This window comes from Tupaia chinensis, unplaced genomic scaffold, assembly GCF_000334495.1.
Source record: "Tupaia chinensis unplaced genomic scaffold, TupChi_1.0 Scaffold000146_1, whole genome shotgun sequence".
NCBI classification, from domain to species: Eukaryota; Metazoa; Chordata; class Mammalia; order Scandentia; family Tupaiidae; genus Tupaia; species Tupaia belangeri.
The window spans coordinates 11153213-11172685 of NW_006159616.1; the positions used below are offsets into that span (position 1 = coordinate 11153213).

A 19473-nucleotide genomic window follows, 5' to 3' on the forward strand; every position below is an offset into this window, starting at 1 on the left:
ATGCACCCTATAGTAAAATTCTCAAAAAAAAAAAAAAAGTAGTTGTGCTCTGATAAATATTACCTCAAAACTAAGATTACCATAAAAAGTATCTAATCATTATATACATAAAAGACATTCATGGAAAAGGTCAAAATTCCAGTTGTTACTTTTTTAAGAAGTTTATTTATTTATTCCTTCCATGAGTGAGAGAGACAAAGGGTGTACTTACAACTCTAATAGGATCTTCACACCACAATACCCCCAACCACAGCTAAACACGTGCAGGTGCCTTATGTGTACAGGGAAGCCCTGGGACATGAACCCGGAACCTCCCAGTGTTGGTCCAGCATCACACAGCATTATGCTACCAGTGCACCACCGTCTGGCACCCAAATGTTACCTTTAATCAGGTGCCTAGTGATGCCTAGAAGCATAGGGCAACCTCAACAATGGGCAAAAGATCCAATTAAGGGCCAGAACCAAACTTTATTTGAAAAGAGAGGTGGACAAGATGGCAATGATGGAAAATAAAACCCAGCAGAGACTGCATTCATTGACTCTTCTTCAGAAGCCTGATTCTCACACTGCCTGCAAAGAGGCAGATAAGGATAAAGTACTCCTACCCTAGCCCTCATGCTACTCAAGGACAGCTCATATGTGAATGGTGTCCCACCTCTCCTGTGGTCCTGAGACGGACCTTTTAATAAGATCGTGGTGGAGGCAAACAGAGTAGAAGCATTATATTCTGAACTTATCTTTTAAATGGCTCTCCTAACGGTATTTGCCGTGACCTTGAGATACATAAAAAGATAAGCAAAATAGGAAGGTCAGGACTATGTACTGAATAGCTACACTGTTAATATAATAGGAATTTTGTTGATGACAAATTCTATTGTTCCCAAACCATGAGCTGAAGGCCACATATGGAAAATAAATACAATTTTCTTTAAAATACACATAATGGAAAACACATGTAAAAACCATTATCTAAATTTCATCCATACTACTAAGTAAAGAGGAACATGAATAACTTAAAAGGGGGCCCCAAATAATACAGCAATCACTGAAAATACTCAACACGAATCTGAAAGTCAGAAAATGCTCACGGGAAAAGGTGAGCTCAGCAAGAGGAACATCACAATCCATGCAGTCGTCGATGAAACAGATGCACACGCTCTCAGCTTTTATCTCCACCCCAGACAGCCACGAAGCTGGTACAGCCCCCAGGCTGTCTCGGCTGCTAGAGGCCAGGGAGAGAGACTTCAGAGGCTCCGCGTTCTTAAACAACCAACTTGCTGCCTTTTTCAATTGGCCTTCAAAGAAATTCAAAGGTGTTTAGTTCTACCAGTTTCCACAGCAACCCTGGCAACTCACAGATAAAACAGAAAAACAAAGTTTTATACAGACCTACAGGCAACCCAAGAAAGCCTGGATTTCAGAAATATTCTTAGACTTAAAAAACAAAAAAAAAAAAAGGAGGAGAGGGGCCAGACAAGCATAATAATAGGATTTCTGCCTTTTTTTAAGTCAAGATCTTTAAGATGAGGAAGCCAACTTGGGGACCCATACATAGGCTTTCACCCCAGAGTCCTACGTGACCCTCCTGTGTCACTCTCCTAGGTGGCTGGACCCATATGCCTTGCTCTTTCAGACTGAGTCTTGCTTGTGTCCAGGCCAGCCTGTGCTCGCCGTCCTCCCTAAGTCACTGTGACAAAAGGTGCAGGCCATCGTACCCTGCCCTTAGGTTGGACTGGGAATCAAACTGGGACCTCCCAAGCAGTCCTAGGCTGTGTGACACAGCATCTTAGCAATGCATGTCATTGCAGGTGGGCCAAAATTCCACTTCTGAGCAAATACATAGAATATGGCACTCTTTGTTATGCACCTTCCACTTGAGTTTACCACACCTTGCATGACCTGGCTCAAATGCCTCCAGGAAGTCATCCCTCCCCTACTATGACATCTATTAAAGGAGAAGAAAAAAGGACAGGAGAGGATCCAAGTTCTAGGTGACAGGTGGCATTTAAGCACTTAATATAAAGCATGGAGTTTTACATATACTGATGAGCTGTTTCATAGTTATTGTCAAATGTCTTACTTTGTATATAGTTTGTCTTCTCAACTCATCATAAATTCCTTGACAACAAAAAGCAATATGAGAATCACATGTATGTAATAGAGAACTATTAAATACCAAATATAACCATATTACAAAAGTTCCCTCTTCCTCATTTCTCAAAAAAAAAAAAAAGAAAGAAAAGATAAGAAAAGCAGCACAACCCCATACTTACAAATTACCAGAGGCCAGTGCATGTAACAGTGTACATGTGAGGGCATGTGTTCTGAAGCGAGACAGCCTGACTTCAGATCCTGGTTCTGTACCTACTTGGCTGTTGGATCTTGGCCAAGTTACTCAGTATTTCTGTGTGCTTAGAACTGATATGAGTGATTAGAGGACTGATATGAGCAAAAATAAAAATAGTACTTTTAGAGTTCTCAGAGCAGAGCCCTGAATATAATAAAGGCTCTATAAACATTAGTTGCTCAAACCATCTTTATTACTGATGGCACTAAAGCTTTGGTTACTATAGATACAAAAATTAACAAAGTGCTGCTCATTAGCCTACATTCTAATTCATTATTGAATAGTGCCACTCATTATTATATAGTCCAAGATTATATTCAATCCACAGAAGACACAAAAACAGTCTTCTAAATACACTCCTGCTCTATAAGTTACCTATGGGGATAGGGAAGAACATGGCAAGAAAGCATGTAATGGAAATGAACAACGGATGAGGAAGCACTCATTCAAAGTACCTTGACACACCAAAAGAGCTTTGCGACAATCATCCATGCTGAATCCCAGCTCCTGCAGTCTAGCCAGCTGTAACTCTAGGGGGAAAATGGTAAATAATTCTTATAAATAATTTTATGTAAGTTAATCCAATAAGCTAATTTAAAAGAAAGAAAAGAAATTCAGAAACAGGTGACTAGGCAAAATGGACTCCTGATTAGAGACTGCTATCAAAATGTACCCTAAAGATTTTGAATCTTTTTTTTACATTGATTGTGTATTTAAAAGCTTAAAACTGAAACTTAAAAATATCTACCTAACTCTGGAGGAATACTCTCAAAGTTTAATATTAAATAACAGCATTATCCATATAATTCTGAAAGAAACCTTACAAGAGAAGAAACAGTATATGCTACAGAAGTTAGGTTTTTTTGTTTGTTTTTGTTTTTTACTTTTTTTGCTATAGGGTGTGTACATTCACTGGAGAGAGAGACAGAGGGAAAGTGAGAAGTCATCCTCGGGGAAGATAGCCATGCCTCAATCCCTTCTCCATTCTCCTCTAGGGATCTTGGGCATGCACGCACATGTGCCAGGCATGATTTTCAAGCCACAGGATCCGGGAATCAAGCTGCAGCCAGCCATGTGGGATTCCAGCACCTTAATCCCCACACAACCTGTTGGCCCTAATTTGTTTGTTTTTAAATTTAAAAATTAAGAGAGTCATAATCATGACTTATATTTAATGACATAATTAGATAGTGAGCAGTTTAATTTTGCAAAAGAACATTTGATATAGGTTAAAAAAGGAAAAGCAAGGAAGACTGAGTGCATTGTCCAGTTAAACACCTACCCAAGACAGGATCTAAGGTGTGCCTTGCTTCTTCTCTGATTTCCTCTCCAAGGCGAGGTGTACCTAGAAGGCAACTGTTAACGGAGGCTGACTCCACAGCTGCGGGGTCCGGCACTGCAGCGTTCGCTTGCTCTGGGATGGATTTGGCAATGGCAAGAAACAGCTGAACATCATTATAAGAGAGTCTGATATCCAGGGCTTGTAATTGAATCTAACAAAATCAAAATAGTAGCAATTTTTTAAAGTTGTATTTAGTTTTGCATCCACACCTGTCACAGCTATAACTCCTATTTTGAGTTCTAAAAGTTCAACAGATACAACACTAAACTTCTCATTTAGGTTGCAAAGACGTCAAGATGGAGCACTGATGACCATGAGGTGAGATATCTCAGCTATGAGGTTAAATGGTCACAAAATTGCACCAAATAAAGACAATTATCATTGCAATTAATATTTTAGCAGGATAATTTTCATACAAGTACATTAATGATTAAAGCAGAGGATCGGAGAATGGCTCTCAGGAGAACAGGCAACATTTTGTTAATCCATTTTGCATTAATCTAATTTAAGTTTTTAAACCTCTGAAGCAAATTGATCAATCATCAAAATGCAACTCTTTATTGAAACCTTAACCTTAATTCAGTCAAGTGTGACAGTATTTCCTGAGGTCCAGCTTCCCTCAGATATCAGCAATATAGCCCCCACTGGTGAAGGCTACACAGACACCCACACTAGACCACTATAACCATGGCAACACGGGATGACTGCATATCTGGGTATGATGCTCTATCTATTACTTGTTTTGTTCTGGGAGGTACCACTAAGATCAAAAACTCAGAATGGCTTTTCTTTCTTTTAATCTCTATTGGTTCAAAAGAACTGATTCATCATTTCCCTTCTACCAAAAGAAAAAAAAAAATCACCAAAATTTTAAGCTTCCCCTGTCTGGTTTCACCTTCTCTTGCTTTGCCTCCTGCCTTCCCTACTTCCCCACATGCCTCTTGGTTCTAATCAGAACTGTCTCTGCCTCGACTTCGCTTGTTCCCATGGAAAACCCTCCCTCTACCTGTTCTCATCCTGCCCTTCCTCCCAGACTCATCACTCAGCTTGATTTCCAGGGATAATCAAAATTCCTACCTATGTTGAGTTCTACTTCTGGAAACTTTCATAGAACTTTGAGATTATGCCAGACAATTAAAAAGCCCTTCATTCTCCCTGAAACTGCAAGACCAGAACTAGGACAGAAACAATGTCCTGTGTCTGTTGCATCTGCTGAAGCAACTATAATGTTGTTGGGCTCTCAGCAGGTAAGAGTGCCTGCCTGGGAGACTGTTTCAGAACATATCAATGCATTACACAGATTTTGTATCATTACCTCTAAGATAGGTGGGAAATCTTCACTATTAAATGCATCCATCAGTCCTGAACTATTCTGATAAGAAGAATTCCCCACCAACTCCACTTGGATTTGTACTGGATCGATAATGGAAAGAGCTGTGTCGTGCTCGTTCCCTAGTCGGCATGAAAACACCTAGAAAATAAAATGCAGTATGACAAGAATTAATGTCTGATTTAGGGAGGGCCTCAACATTGGCACACAAAAAATATTTCTCTCAGAAGAGATCAGTCTTGCGTTATAATAAGACCCAAAATAACTGCTGAGTTAAATATTCCAAGAGTATGGTTGGTACTCTTACCCACCGCCAAGAACACCAACTGTGGCTCACCCATAGGAAAGGGCAGTTCAACAATACATCTTGAAAGGCAGAAAACTCTCATACCCTTGATCAATAATCCCTTCTTCTCTCAAGAAACTAGCCTTGGTACATAATGTAAAATATAGGAACTGCCAACAGAGACGGACAACCATTAGGGGGAGGTGGCAGTAGCGTTAAGTGTGAAAGTAATAAAGGCAACAAAAGAAAAGGTGTTCGGGGTTAGGCGACACAGAGACATGTGTGGCCTGGTGGCAGCAGTGCATCAGGATGTTCAAGGATGAAGCAGCCAGGGAACAGCAGAGGCGGTGGTCAGACAGACTGACTAAGCCAGGTGGTGGCAGGAGAGACAGGAGGAGCCGGAATGATGCCATCGGGCCATGAGCCTCCCACCCAGAACATGCTCTTCAAACGGATCTTGGGGAACTTCTGTTGCAATTATACTGTTTAGAAAATGCTGCTGATGTTTATATAGAAATCCTGAAAACTGGGCCTATTACAAAAGCTTGGGAAAAGCTCTCAAACCAGCTAATATGTTAGAACATCTGAAAATTCACAGGAGGCCTGGACTAAATACCCCAGGGGACTGGTGCCAAGGAGGCTGCCATTAAACTTTTTATCAGGTGAGAAGTTTAAAGAATGCTTGGACAAGTTCCTAAGGATGAATTTCAGCAAGGGCTATCCACCAGTCTTAATACTTTGAGGTCACTTTATAAAGATTAAAAAAAAAGGTGACAATCATAGAAGTATTAGTAGTAGGTTACGAAAACTCTCTAAGAAGCTGCCAGTTATTTAACCCCAATGATAATGGAAAGGAACAACCACAAACCATATTAATTTGTGCTCAGTACTACTTGGCACAATATTATGACAAAATTGGTCAGCCATCTATTGCTCTAAAGTATTCAAAGAATACCTACATTGATAGAATTCTTTCTTGTGAAAGCTAAAATCTATAAGCATGCTGGGAATATTAAAGAAGCTGCGAGATGGATGGATGAGGCCCAGGCCTTCGACATAGCAGACAAATTTATAAACTCCAAGTGTGCAAAACACATGCTAGAAGCCAATCTGATTGAAGAGGCTCAAGAAATGTGCTCAAAGTTTACAGGGAAAAGAACATCAGTGGTAGAGAATGTAAATGAAATGCAATGCATGTGGTTCCAGACAGAATGTGCCCAGGCTTATAAAGCAATGAATAAATTTGAGGAAGCCTTTAAGAAATGCCATGAGATTGTTGACCTAATGGCTATGTCGCTGGACTCCCATGTAGTTGACCGCAGTTTGAGTCACTGACCTGGTGGCTCAAACTCATGCCGGGCGCATGTGCGTGTGTGCCCGAGATCCTGAGAGGAGAATGGAGGAGAAGGGATTGTGGCTTGGCCATCCCCCCAAGGGATGATTTCTTGCCTTCTCTCCAAAAAAAAAAAAAAAAAAAAAAGTCACAAGATAGACATTTTATAGAAATCACTGACGACCAGTTTGACTTTCATACATACTTTGACTTATTTAAACTAGAAGATGTACTTCAACACCATCCATTTTACTTCAAGGCAGCAAGAACTGTTATAGAGATCTATTTGAAGCTTCATGACAACCCCCTTAGGGATGAGAATAAAGAACATGAAGTTGATACAGCAAACATGTCTGACAAAGAACTGAAGAAACTCTGCAACAAACAAAGAAAAGCTCAAAAGATAGCTCAGATAGAAGAGGAGGGGAAAAAAGTGCAGAAAAAGAAAAGTAGCAGAGAAATCAAAAAAAGGATGATGAGGAGGAGGAAATTGGAGACCTTAAAGAGCAACTTATCCCCAAGAAACTGGTCAAGGTTGAAACTCCACTGGAAGAAGTTATTAAATTTTTAAAACCACTGAAGAACTTTGTGAAGAACAAGATAGAAACTCATCTTTTTGCCTGTGAGATTTACTTAGAAAGAGAAATTTCTTTTGATGCTACAATCAGTAAAAAGGACATTTGCTATTGATTCTAGTCATCCCTGGCTTCATGAGTGTATGATTAGATGGTTTAGTACTGCAGTGTGTGAAAGTAAAGATTTATCTGATACAGTTAGAATAGTATTAAAACAAGAAATGAATTGTCTTTTTGGAGCAACAAACCCAAAGAATTTTAATGAAACTTTTCTGAAAAGGAATTCTGATTCACTGCCACACAGATTATCAGCTACCAAAATGGTATATTATTTAAATCCTTCTAGTCAGAAGCAAGCTATAGAGTGGGCAGCAACACTTGATAAATCCCTCACCAACAGAAACCTCCAGACATGTATGGAGGTATTAGAAGCCTTGTGTGATGATAGCCTAGGAGACTGTAAAGAAGCTGCTGAAGTTTATAGAGCAAATTGTCATGAGTTTTTCCATTATGCTTTGGTTTTCATGCCTCCTGGATATGAAGAGGATGTTAATGTAGACAGTTCTACAGAAACTAAAGAACTGGCCAATGAAATCTGAACATCATTAAATAAGCAAATGGAATGACTTTGGACTATATCTAGTGTATAATATTTTTGTCACACACCTGCTGCATTGCTCTAACTTACACAGAATGAGAGGAGTAAATGTTCTTGCCTTCAAATAGTGTATTACGTTTTTTTATCCTGCTGCAAAGTATATATATAAAAATATCTAACATTACAGGATATAGGTCCAGTTTCTTTTTAAAAAAAATTAAAAGCTACTAAAATTGAGAGATTAAAAAAAGATACCATAGCCTATTCCTACCTATCCACCTGTGTTTTTAAACTCATTTATATAAAATCTGGAGGCTGTTCCAGCTAACAAAGCAGGTGTGTGGCAGAAATAATACTTTAAATTTGTCTTGTGAGATTTTACTATATCTCAGACAGCATCAGTGCTGTTTCAGCACTGGATTGTTCATGGAGCACAAGTTGTTGGAGCTTTGGCATCAGACTGATTGTGTTACGGGGTTGATTCCGACCAGAGGAAGTATGCAATGTGAATCGCTACTTACAGAGATGCTCAATGTTGCAGAAATGGGACATATAAGACACCAAGCAGAATTATAAGAAACCTAGAAGGTGTTCAATACGCTTGCTGTGTTTCCAAAATTCACTGTACATAATCAGTTTGGTGTTCTTGTTCCACAGTTTTTAACTGAAGAAACCAATTGAAACAATTTCAATATTAACTAAAACTTAAAGAACTAAAATAACAATGCAAACTTTTCAGCATTGTTTTGGCCAAACTTGTTAAAACTGTAATGCAAGAACCAAATGTACTGTGATGTGGGACCAACTAATTAGCAAGCATCAATGTTTCATCCAAGAGCAAAATAAAGAAAGTCTGCTATGACTTAAAGTTAAAAAGCCAAACTCCTGACTACCATTCTATGACTGATCAAGAGACTAACGGTTAAAACCTCAGCAGGCCTTGTTCACGATATGCAGGGAAAAAAGTGCTGCAGTTTAGAGACCTCTGGAATTTTTCCACAGTGTCACGGGTTTACTTGATAGTGGATACATTGTCTGGGGTCAGAGGGCCTTTGCCTGGGTTAATTCTATGTCCAGACATCACCCCTAAAACACTGTACTGTACTCTCTTGCTCTGAGTAGTATCAACTGGGTCATCTCACATTTGCCTCATGCATTCTATTCATCTCAAATGATATTGTGGGGGAAAAACAGGGTTAGAAAAACAAGTGGAAAAAATACAATGATAATTGTAATCTAAACAAGTGCCTTATGTTTACTGCTAAGAACTGGTGTTATCAACCCTTTTGAGAAGAAAGGGTCCCTTGACCTGTATTACCATAGGAAAGTAAAGTTCTTTTGATTTTCTTTTAAAAACTAAAAAATTAAAATAAAATATAGACAATTTAGGGGCCAGCAGATAGTGTAATGGCTATGTTGCTGGTCTTCCATGTAGTTGACCACGGTTTGAGTCCCGGACTCAGTGGCTTAAACTCACGCCAGGGCGTGTGCGTGCATGCCCGAGATCCCAAGAGAAGAATGGAGGCAAAGGGATTGTGGTGTGGCCATTCTCCCTGGCGGCGGTGTGTGTGTGTGTGTGTGTGTGTGTGTGTGTGTGTGTGTGTGATTTCTTGCTTTTTGCCTCTCTTTCTGGCGAGCGCACGCACCTTATAACAAAAACCTCTCTCTCTCTCAGAAAAAGAAATAGACAATTTCACTGAACACTATTTCATAGTTTAAAAAAATCAAGAGCAACCAAGGTTATATCACATTTACTCAATGAATATTTTGTAGCCATTTAAAAATGACAGTAAGAACATATGAACTGTAAGATGATAGCTATAATTCAGATAATGTAAAAATATACTCAATCGGAAAAATACAACACTACGACTTTAAGGAACGAAGCACAGCAAAGAATGTCAATGGAAATGATGTATGGTAGAATAGGTGATTTTTCTCTCCCTCATAATTTAATAATTAAAAATCATTAGATTAATTGTCAAAACTGAGTAATAGGTACATAAAGTTCATTGTATTATTCCGTTTACTTAGTACATGTTTGAAGTATTCCATAAAACATTTTAAAAAATAAATATGTTTGAGAAGGAAATCAAAGGAAGAGGAGAGAAAGGACTCCTATTTTAGGACCAAATTATTTTGCATTCTCAAGAGGAAAGACGAGGGCATTCGCTTTGGTCCCTCTTGTCCACTCCCCCGTCTTTAGCTCTACTGAAAAGCATAAGATGCCAAGGCCCTTTGTCATATTCAAAATCACTCATTATACTTTATAAATTCCCCCTCAACGATGAAGTAAAGAGGTCTTAAAATTCAGATCCAACAGTGCTGCCTAAAGAACAAGACTGAAAAGAGTTTCCAGGAATCTCAAATATTTTGCCATGTAGTTTTTCTAAGACTTTGGAACAGAAAAGTTTCATTTTCCTTTTTCCTTCAGGGGCTTTTGCTACACAAAACCCAATTGTACCTGACAGTTCATTAATCAATCACCAAGATTTTCTATTCAAAGCTGGTATTATGGTGGCTTGGAAAGATGAATTGCAATTTCATGATCAGCTCACATCACACCAACATGCAAATCCTCTCCTCAAGCTGACATTTCTTTACATGAGAGAAACAAATGGTCAAGAAGTGAAATCTCTACAGATTTTATTCAGCTATTTTGTGGGGGGTGGGGGGGAGGACTGCCATATACCACTGACAGTGAAAGTAAGTTGTATTCATTCAACCTCTGAGCAACACCACTGGAAAGAATACAGCATGAACTATTCAATTATAAAGGAAAGGAATCTTATCAAATACTCTAGAACATTTTTTTTTTCGCTATAGGGCGCGTGCGCTCGCCAGACAGACAGAGAGAGACATAGAGACAGAAAGTGAGAAATCACCCCCCCAGAGGGGATGGTCACGCCGCAATCCCTTCTCCTCCATTCTCCTCTCGGGATCTTGGGCACGCATGCACACACGCCCGGCGTGAGTTCTAAGCCACTGGGTCCGGGACGTGAACCGCAGTCGACTACGTGGGAGTCCAGCGACATAGCCATTACACTAACTGCTGGTTCCCAAATACTCTAGAACATTTTAACAAGAGGAACACTGTGAGCTCAGTAAATGAATAACATCTGATAAAGATAATAATGTGATATGTTTCCCCTTAAGTCTTCACTATCTATGGTTTAAAAAGAGAGCAGTTTTTATTTAATACTGTAGAATTAGCTATTTAGACAGGAGGCCATGCCATTGCAAATTATCTTCTTGAGATTACATCAGCACCTAAAGCACCCCTACTAGAGATGTGCTCCTTTAGGGTATGCATGACTTTCCAGAGACGCCCTTTCGTAGATCAAATATTCCTGGAAGAATGATACATAAATCCTTAACACCTTGGGGAAACAGGTTTCTATTATCCCAAAGCCCAAGATCACAGGACGACGCTCAAGGTGGGGGAGCAGTAGCAGAGGAAAGGAAGACCACCATCTCAACCTCCATAAACTGGCTAAGAACTAGACCTGCAGAACTAGTGGACATAACACGGTGCACAACAGGCTAATGGGCCTAGACAAGTCTCCGGGAAAGGGGTTTAAGAAAGAGAGGTAAGGACTCTCTACCTCTTTACAGATTAACATTGGAGGACTGACCTCACATATTGGATGATTTGGGGAAAAAACTAAAAGGAGAGGAGGGCAAGAGTCATCCAATTCCATGGATTATTTCCCCAGATGGACATTTAAAAAGTAAAATTCTCTTCCAGATGCTTTCCTCTTGAGTCAAACATGCAATGTTGTGACCGACACATATACTCCTTACCTCAATGCCAAACAAACTTCCTGAGAAGGGCCGATCGACAAATCGGGGCTTGTAGGTGAGCACTGTGGTGCCTTTCAGAATAATAGCATTGGTATCGAAGCAGGACACATCTTCAACAACCACAAACTCCGTGCCTGGAAAGGACAGTATTGTTGATAAAGCCAAAACCAGGATGGGAAATACCAGGCCATGGCACACGAAGAAGCATGTGGCCACCAGGTGAGAACATTAACCAGTAAGAGCAATTAGTTCGTCAGGATGTCTGTCAACATTCTGCTTCACTATTACCCTGAGTAAATTCCCCCTAACTGGCCAAGTATAGCTGAGCCAACAAAGCACTGCACCAGCAAAACGACTGGGAGGTGTTTTCTCTCTTTAGCATGTTTCTGTAAGCTGAAGAGAAAAACTACACCCTGGTCTTCCTGGGAGGGGTAAGAGATACTGAGAAAGTCAGAAAATCATCACTACTCCAAGAATTGACCAGATTTAAAATCCCAGAAGTAGATTCTGACAATGTCGGTCAACAACATAAGGCACCAATGTAGCCATCCATTCAAGTTGTTTAAAAAGAACATAGACTGATATAACTTTGAGATTTTCTTTTTAATTTAGTGTGTGTGTGTGTGTGTGTGTGTGTGTGCGCGCGCGTGCGTGCGCACATGTGAGGACATGTGTCTGAAGGTGTTTTTTGTTCTCAGTGGTTTTGTTTTCTTGCTTCCTTTTCCTTTTTTTAGACTGGGTCCTGCAATGGTGCGACCCTCCTGCCTCAGTCTCCCAAGTAGCTGGCACTACAGGCATGTGTTACCATGGCTAGCTTTTTTTAGGGCGGGCCAGGAATCAAACCATGCCTCCTATGTGGCCTCAGCATAATAAGCAGCAGCACTCAGTGCATGCAGCTGGGCCTAATGTTGAGATTTTTTTAAATGATAGATATAGATGGGTTTCTATTCATTTGTATATAGCAAACTCACTCTTGCTTTATAATGTGTCTTCATAAAAAAATCAAGTATAGATTAAATTTTTGTAACTGGATCCACTTAAAATGCATTTGTGCTAGCCAGCTTCATCAAAACCATTGAGAAGTAGGTAGGGATATCAGAAATATCATCATACGGGTATATATATATATGCACTGTAAGAGTTCACTAGTTAACAAAATCCATAGTAAGCCCACCCCTAAGGAAAATATTCTCTTTGTAAAAAAAATAACAATCTCTTCACTTTTTTAAAGAGAGATCTCTGCTATAGAGCATGTGCACTCACCACAGAGAGAGAAAGTGAGAAATCACCCCCCAGGAGAATGACCATGCCACAGTCCCTTCTCTTCCGTTGTCCTCTCGGGATTTTGGGTACGCATGCACATGTGCCTAACTTGAGTTTTAAGCCACTAGGCCTGGGACTCGAACTGTGGTCAACTACATGGGAGTCCAGCAACGTAACCATTATACCATTACTGGTCCCAATAATCTCCTCACTTTTAAAACTGTTATTTCACATATCGAATTTGCCTAAACTCAATAGGGCACATCCATGGGGGCCCTAAAGATCAAACAGAACTGAAGTCAGATTTCACATTGGGAAAAAAGGACCACAGCCCAGGTGGGTCCATTGGCCAGGTGGCAGAGGAGAGGGGCAAGAGAACCCAAGCAGCTCACACCTGAAAGCAGAGGTCAAGAAACTTCAACATTTGTGGGTCTATAGAAGATGCAACTATGTAAGTGCCCATGTCAAAAAATGAGAAGCAATACAGAACTCATTCTGTAAGACAGAATTGAGGGGCCAGCAGGTGGCATGGTGTTTAAGGTGCTGGGCTCCCACGTGGTCAAGTGCAGTTTAAGTCCCAGACCAAGTGGCTCAAAACTCACACCAGGTACATGTGCATCCTGCCCAAAATCCCAGGAGGAGAAGGGATTGCAGCAGGGTCATCCCCTGGGGGTGGTGATTTCTTACTTTCTCTCTCACTGTCTCTCTGGCAAGCATGCACACCCTATGGCAGAAACCATGTAAAAAGAAAAAGATAAAACTGAGTCTAACATTCAAACTAAGATCTGTGAATCACATCTAGATATAATCACCTGTTACATTGACCTTGACCTCCAGGTGCCTTTCATTGGACACAGGAAGGGAAGACCGCTTGGTAACCACTCCACTCTTCACAGTTTTGGGAACAACCGCAGATTCACTGCTAGAGTTACGGTGGCGAGAAGGAGTAGCATTTTGTTTCTTAATATCGCTGGGAGTGTGGAGAAAATCATGGACTAGCAATAGCCAGTCAAATATGAGAAACACACGGAGATTGTTGAGCACTACCGTAAAACAGGAGGAATCCTTTGTAGATCTAAAAGAAGATAGAAAATAATAATAATAATAATAATAATAAGGAACATAGTATTTCTATATCCTGCAAACACACTCAGTTTTAGTAGGTATCTGATATTACAAGATATTTCTAACTGATAGCTTCTATGCTAATAAGCTCTGAATACTGATTTAATAATGCAGTCAGTATATAATTCTCAAAATTTAATCATATTGGGGTCAACAGATGGCATACTGTTTGGGATGCTGGATTCCCACTTGGATGATCATGGTTCAAGTCCCAGACCTGGCAGCTTGCTTTCTCACTTTCCTTCTCTATGTCTCTGCACAAATTAAAATAAATAAATAATAACAATGATGAGTAAAATTAAATAAAACAATTCTTTTAAAACAAATCATATTATTTATACCAGCAGTTGGTATAATGGCTATGTCACTCGACTCTCACGTAGTCGACCGCAGTTCGAGTCCTGGACCCAGTGGCTTAAATTAACGCTGGGCACGTGTGTGTGCGTGCTTAAGATCCCAAGAGGAGAATGGAGGAGAAGGGATTGCAGTGTGGCCATCCCCCCAGGGGTGATTTCTTGCCTTCTGTTTGTCTCTCTCCGTCTTTCTGGTGAGTACATGCACCCTATAGCAAAAACCTCTCCCCCACAAAAAAAATCGTATTATTAAACTATAAGAAAGCAGTTAGCGTAATGGCTATGTCGCTGAACTCCCACGTGGTCAACTGCGGTTCGAGTCCAGGACCCGGTGGCTTAAACTCACACCAGGCGCGTGTGCGTGCGTGCCCAAGATCCCGAGAGGAGAATGGAGGAGAAGGGATTGCGGCGTGGCCATCCCCCCTGGATCACTACTCCAAGAATTGACCAGATTTAAAATCCCAGAAGTAGATTCTGACAATGTCGGTCAACAACATAAGGCACCAATGTAGCCATCCATTCAAGTTGTTTAAAAAGAACATAGACTGATATAACTTTGAGATTTTCTTTTTAATTTAGTGTGTGTGTGTGTGTGTGTGTGTGTGTGCGCGCGCGTGCGTGCGCACATGTGAGGACATGTGTCTGAAGGTGTTTTTTGTTCTCAGTGGTTTTGTTTTCTTGCTTCCTTTTCCTTTTTTTAGACTGGGTCCTGCAATGGTGCGACCCTCCTGCCTCAGTCTCCCAAGTAGCTGGCACTACAGGCATGTGTTACCATGGCTAGCTTTTTTTAGGGCGGGCCAGGAATCAAACCATGCCTCCTATGTGGCCTCAGCATAATAAGCAGCAGCACTCAGTGCATGCAGCTGGGCCTAATGTTGAGATTTTTTTAAATGATAGATATAGATGGGTTTCTATTCATTTGTATATAGCAAACTCACTCTTGCTTTATAATGTGTCTTCATAAAAAAATCAAGTATAGATTAAATTTTTGTAACTGGATCCACTTAAAATGCATTTGTGCTAGCCAGCTTCATCAAAACCATTGAGAAGTAGGTAGGGATATCAGAAATATCATCATACGGGTATATATATATATGCACTGTAAGAGTTCACTAGTTAACAAAATCCATAGTAAGCCCACCCCTAAGGAAAATATTCTCTTTGTAAAAAAAATAACAATCTCTTCACTTTTTTAAAGAGAGATCTCTGCTATAGAGCATGTGCACTCACCACAGAGAGAGAAAGTGAGAAATCACCCCCCAGGAGAATGACCATGCCACAGTCCCTTCTCTTCCGTTGTCCTCTCGGGATTTTGGGTACGCATGCACATGTGCCTAACTTGAGTTTTAAGCCACTAGGCCTGGGACTCGAACTGTGGTCAACTACATGGGAGTCCAGCAACGTAACCATTATACCATTACTGGTCCCAATAATCTCCTCACTTTTAAAACTGTTATTTCACATATCGAATTTGCCTAAACTCAATAGGGCACATCCATGGGGGCCCTAAAGATCAAACAGAACTGAAGTCAGATTTCACATTGGGAAAAAAGGACCACAGCCCAGGTGGGTCCATTGGCCAGGTGGCAGAGGAGAGGGGCAAGAGAACCCAAGCAGCTCACACCTGAAAGCAGAGGTCAAGAAACTTCAACATTTGTGGGTCTATAGAAGATGCAACTATGTAAGTGCCCATGTCAAAAAATGAGAAGCAATACAGAACTCATTCTGTAAGACAGAATTGAGGGGCCAGCAGGTGGCATGGTGTTTAAGGTGCTGGGCTCCCACGTGGTCAAGTGCAGTTTAAGTCCCAGACCAAGTGGCTCAAAACTCACACCAGGTACATGTGCATCCTGCCCAAAATCCCAGGAGGAGAAGGGATTGCAGCAGGGTCATCCCCTGGGGGTGGTGATTTCTTACTTTCTCTCTCACTGTCTCTCTGGCAAGCATGCACACCCTATGGCAGAAACCATGTAAAAAGAAAAAGATAAAACTGAGTCTAACATTCAAACTAAGATCTGTGAATCACATCTAGATATAATCACCTGTTACATTGACCTTGACCTCCAGGTGCCTTTCATTGGACACAGGAAGGGAAGACCGCTTGGTAACCACTCCACTCTTCACAGTTTTGGGAACAACCGCAGATTCACTGCTAGAGTTACGGTGGCGAGAAGGAGTAGCATTTTGTTTCTTAATATCGCTGGGAGTGTGGAGAAAATCATGGACTAGCAATAGCCAGTCAAATATGAGAAACACACGGAGATTGTTGAGCACTACCGTAAAACAGGAGGAATCCTTTGTAGATCTAAAAGAAGATAGAAAATAATAATAATAATAATAATAATAAGGAACATAGTATTTCTATATCCTGCAAACACACTCAGTTTTAGTAGGTATCTGATATTACAAGATATTTCTAACTGATAGCTTCTATGCTAATAAGCTCTGAATACTGATTTAATAATGCAGTCAGTATATAATTCTCAAAATTTAATCATATTGGGGTCAACAGATGGCATACTGTTTGGGATGCTGGATTCCCACTTGGATGATCATGGTTCAAGTCCCAGACCTGGCAGCTTGCTTTCTCACTTTCCTTCTCTATGTCTCTGCACAAATTAAAATAAATAAATAATAACAATGATGAGTAAAATTAAATAAAACAATTCTTTTAAAACAAATCATATTATTTATACCAGCAGTTGGTATAATGGCTATGTCACTCGACTCTCACGTAGTCGACCGCAGTTCGAGTCCTGGACCCAGTGGCTTAAATTAACGCTGGGCACGTGTGTGTGCGTGCTTAAGATCCCAAGAGGAGAATGGAGGAGAAGGGATTGCAGTGTGGCCATCCCCCCAGGGGTGATTTCTTGCCTTCTGTTTGTCTCTCTCCGTCTTTCTGGTGAGTACATGCACCCTATAGCAAAAACCTCTCCCCCACAAAAAAAATCGTATTATTAAACTATAAGAAAGCAGTTAGCGTAATGGCTATGTCGCTGAACTCCCACGTGGTCAACTGCGGTTCGAGTCCAGGACCCGGTGGCTTAAACTCACACCAGGCGCGTGTGCGTGCGTGCCCAAGATCCCGAGAGGAGAATGGAGGAGAAGGGATTGCGGCGTGGCCATCCCCCCTGGGGGGTGATTTCTCGCTTTCTATCTCTCTGTCTCTCTCTGTCTCTGTCTGTCTGGTGAGCGCACGCGCCCTATAGCAAAAACCTCTCCCCAAAAAAAAGAAAGAAAGCAGTGGTTCTCAACTGAGTGACTATGCTCCAAGGACACATCTGGCAACATCTGAAGACATTTTTGACAATCACAATGGAGGAGGCTATTGGCATCCAGGGGTATAGGTCAGAGATGCTGCAATCACCACAGTCCACAGGATAGCATCACAACTAGGAATTATCAACAGTGCTGAGGTTCTCAAGCTCTGGTGCCATGAGAGAGCCAGAAGTTGGACACCCAGACTAATCCTACCACTTACAAGCTGTGTTACCTTGGGTAAGTCACTTACCTTTTCTTGGCCTGTTTCTTCACTTATAAAATGAGGAAAATTTACTACCACAAGGGATCAAGCACTAGGCACACAGCAGGTATTTGGTAAATATTGGTTTCCTTCCCTATAGTCTGCTTCAAGAAGATCAATGAGGCACTCTTTCTTTGATGTCTAAGACCACTTCTTCATAAAACTACTTAGTAGTACTAGATGACTTCCCTAGCTGAAACTGACCTGAGAGGCCAGATCATTTAGCGTGAGAAGGGGAACAAACATGACACTGACCATGGGTATATCCCCAAAGCACCCTAGAGCAAGCTGGGTGGCTACAGAAACATTTGTTTTACATGAGGTCATCAGGATGTCATGGCATATTTCTGGGTTTTTTACACAAAGATGCATCATAACTTTCCTGATGACCCAAAAGAACCCATTACACCCCAAATTCTGAATTTGAGGTAAAAATCCAAAAAGAACTCTCAGGCCTGTCCTCAAACCATGGTGTAGTGAGGGACTCTACCTAGACCCTATCAGTAGATGGGTAGGCAGAGAGGGGCGGACAAAAGGAATTTGAGCTAGGGACACTTTCACAGGGTTTTCCGGGTTGAACTTGGTTCTATACACCCATGAGAATGACTCTGGAACTCTAGTTACTACATGGAACTGGTTCACTGCCCCCAAAGATACTCCTGTTGGGAGAAGCTGGCTTGGAGACATGGCTAAGGCCGGTTTCCCTAAGCTCTCATTTCTTCTAAACCTGGCTCACTGCCTCTAGTAAAGGGTACCATGATGCAAGTTTCCTCACAGACACAGCATTTTTCACAGAAACACTCTGCCCTTTTGTAATAGAGAAAAAATGTTGCCCTCAGTAAAATTTTTCCACCCCATTCTGAACATAGCTTGTCAGAGCTCTGTACTAACTGGAAAGTCACAGCGTCGGACCCCTTTTCTGGAAAATATTTCAAGCTGTTAAACACTGTGAAGTGATTTATATTTTACACACAAAATCCCAACAGAAGAGTAATTCTTCTTCAGACATAAAAGGCACTCAAAAGTTCCAATCAAGAGAACTTGTTACTCCTCTCAGTAACAATGATATTTCTGTTAGCAAATGCCAACGTAAGACTTTATTACTTGACTCCAAGAAATTATACACCTTTAGTATATAAATAGAATGATATTTCAAAGTTCTTTGTATATAACAAATACAATAGAATACAAATACAAATGGGATAACTGATAGTTTCAAAAGCCAGATCAATAATAATAAACAGATTCAAAAAGAAATTGTTTCAGCAGATGGACCAAGGTATGCAAACCTTCTGTTCAACAAACAAAGCAGCTGCAAAACACAGCTCTCTTATTTGGCTGCAACCCATCTAATAACTACAAACCTGGTAGGCCTGAGAACTGTTAGAAAGGACGTGGGCTTTGGAGTCAAAGACCCAAGTGTGAGTTCTGACTACCTGACTTAACTAACCTTAGAAGAGTTACTTAACCTCTTTCCAAGTTTCTCTCTTTGCATCTGTAACATGCGACAGAAATCACTCACTCGGCAGACTTGTGGTGATTAAACTGACAGAGGGTAACGTACCTGGCTCACTGCAAAGCCTAAGAGGCAACC

At 40.8% G+C, this 19473-nt stretch overlaps 1 protein-coding gene and 1 pseudogene across 6 annotated transcripts in view; one reads left to right on the top strand and one right to left on the bottom strand.

The window, feature by feature from the left end:
* Positions 1–19473, bottom strand: part of VPS13D (vacuolar protein sorting 13 homolog D) — a 323690-nt gene that overhangs the window by 211985 nt on the left and 92232 nt on the right. For all 6 annotated transcript variants that reach the window (XM_006145295.3, XM_006145292.3, XM_027770624.1 and 3 more), the window contains 6 exons: positions 16399–16661; positions 11616–11749; positions 5005–5160; positions 3630–3840; positions 2803–2877; positions 1089–1295 (listed from right to left, as the gene is read on the bottom strand). In XM_006145295.3, coding sequence (XP_006145357.1) covers positions 1089–1295; positions 2803–2877; positions 3630–3840; positions 5005–5160; positions 11616–11749; positions 16399–16661 — 1046 coding nt within the window. The remainder of the gene's footprint in view (positions 1–1088; positions 1296–2802; positions 2878–3629; positions 3841–5004; positions 5161–11615; positions 11750–16398; positions 16662–19473) is intronic.
* On the top strand, positions 5625–7812 carry LOC102487916 (N-alpha-acetyltransferase 15, NatA auxiliary subunit pseudogene; annotated as a pseudogene).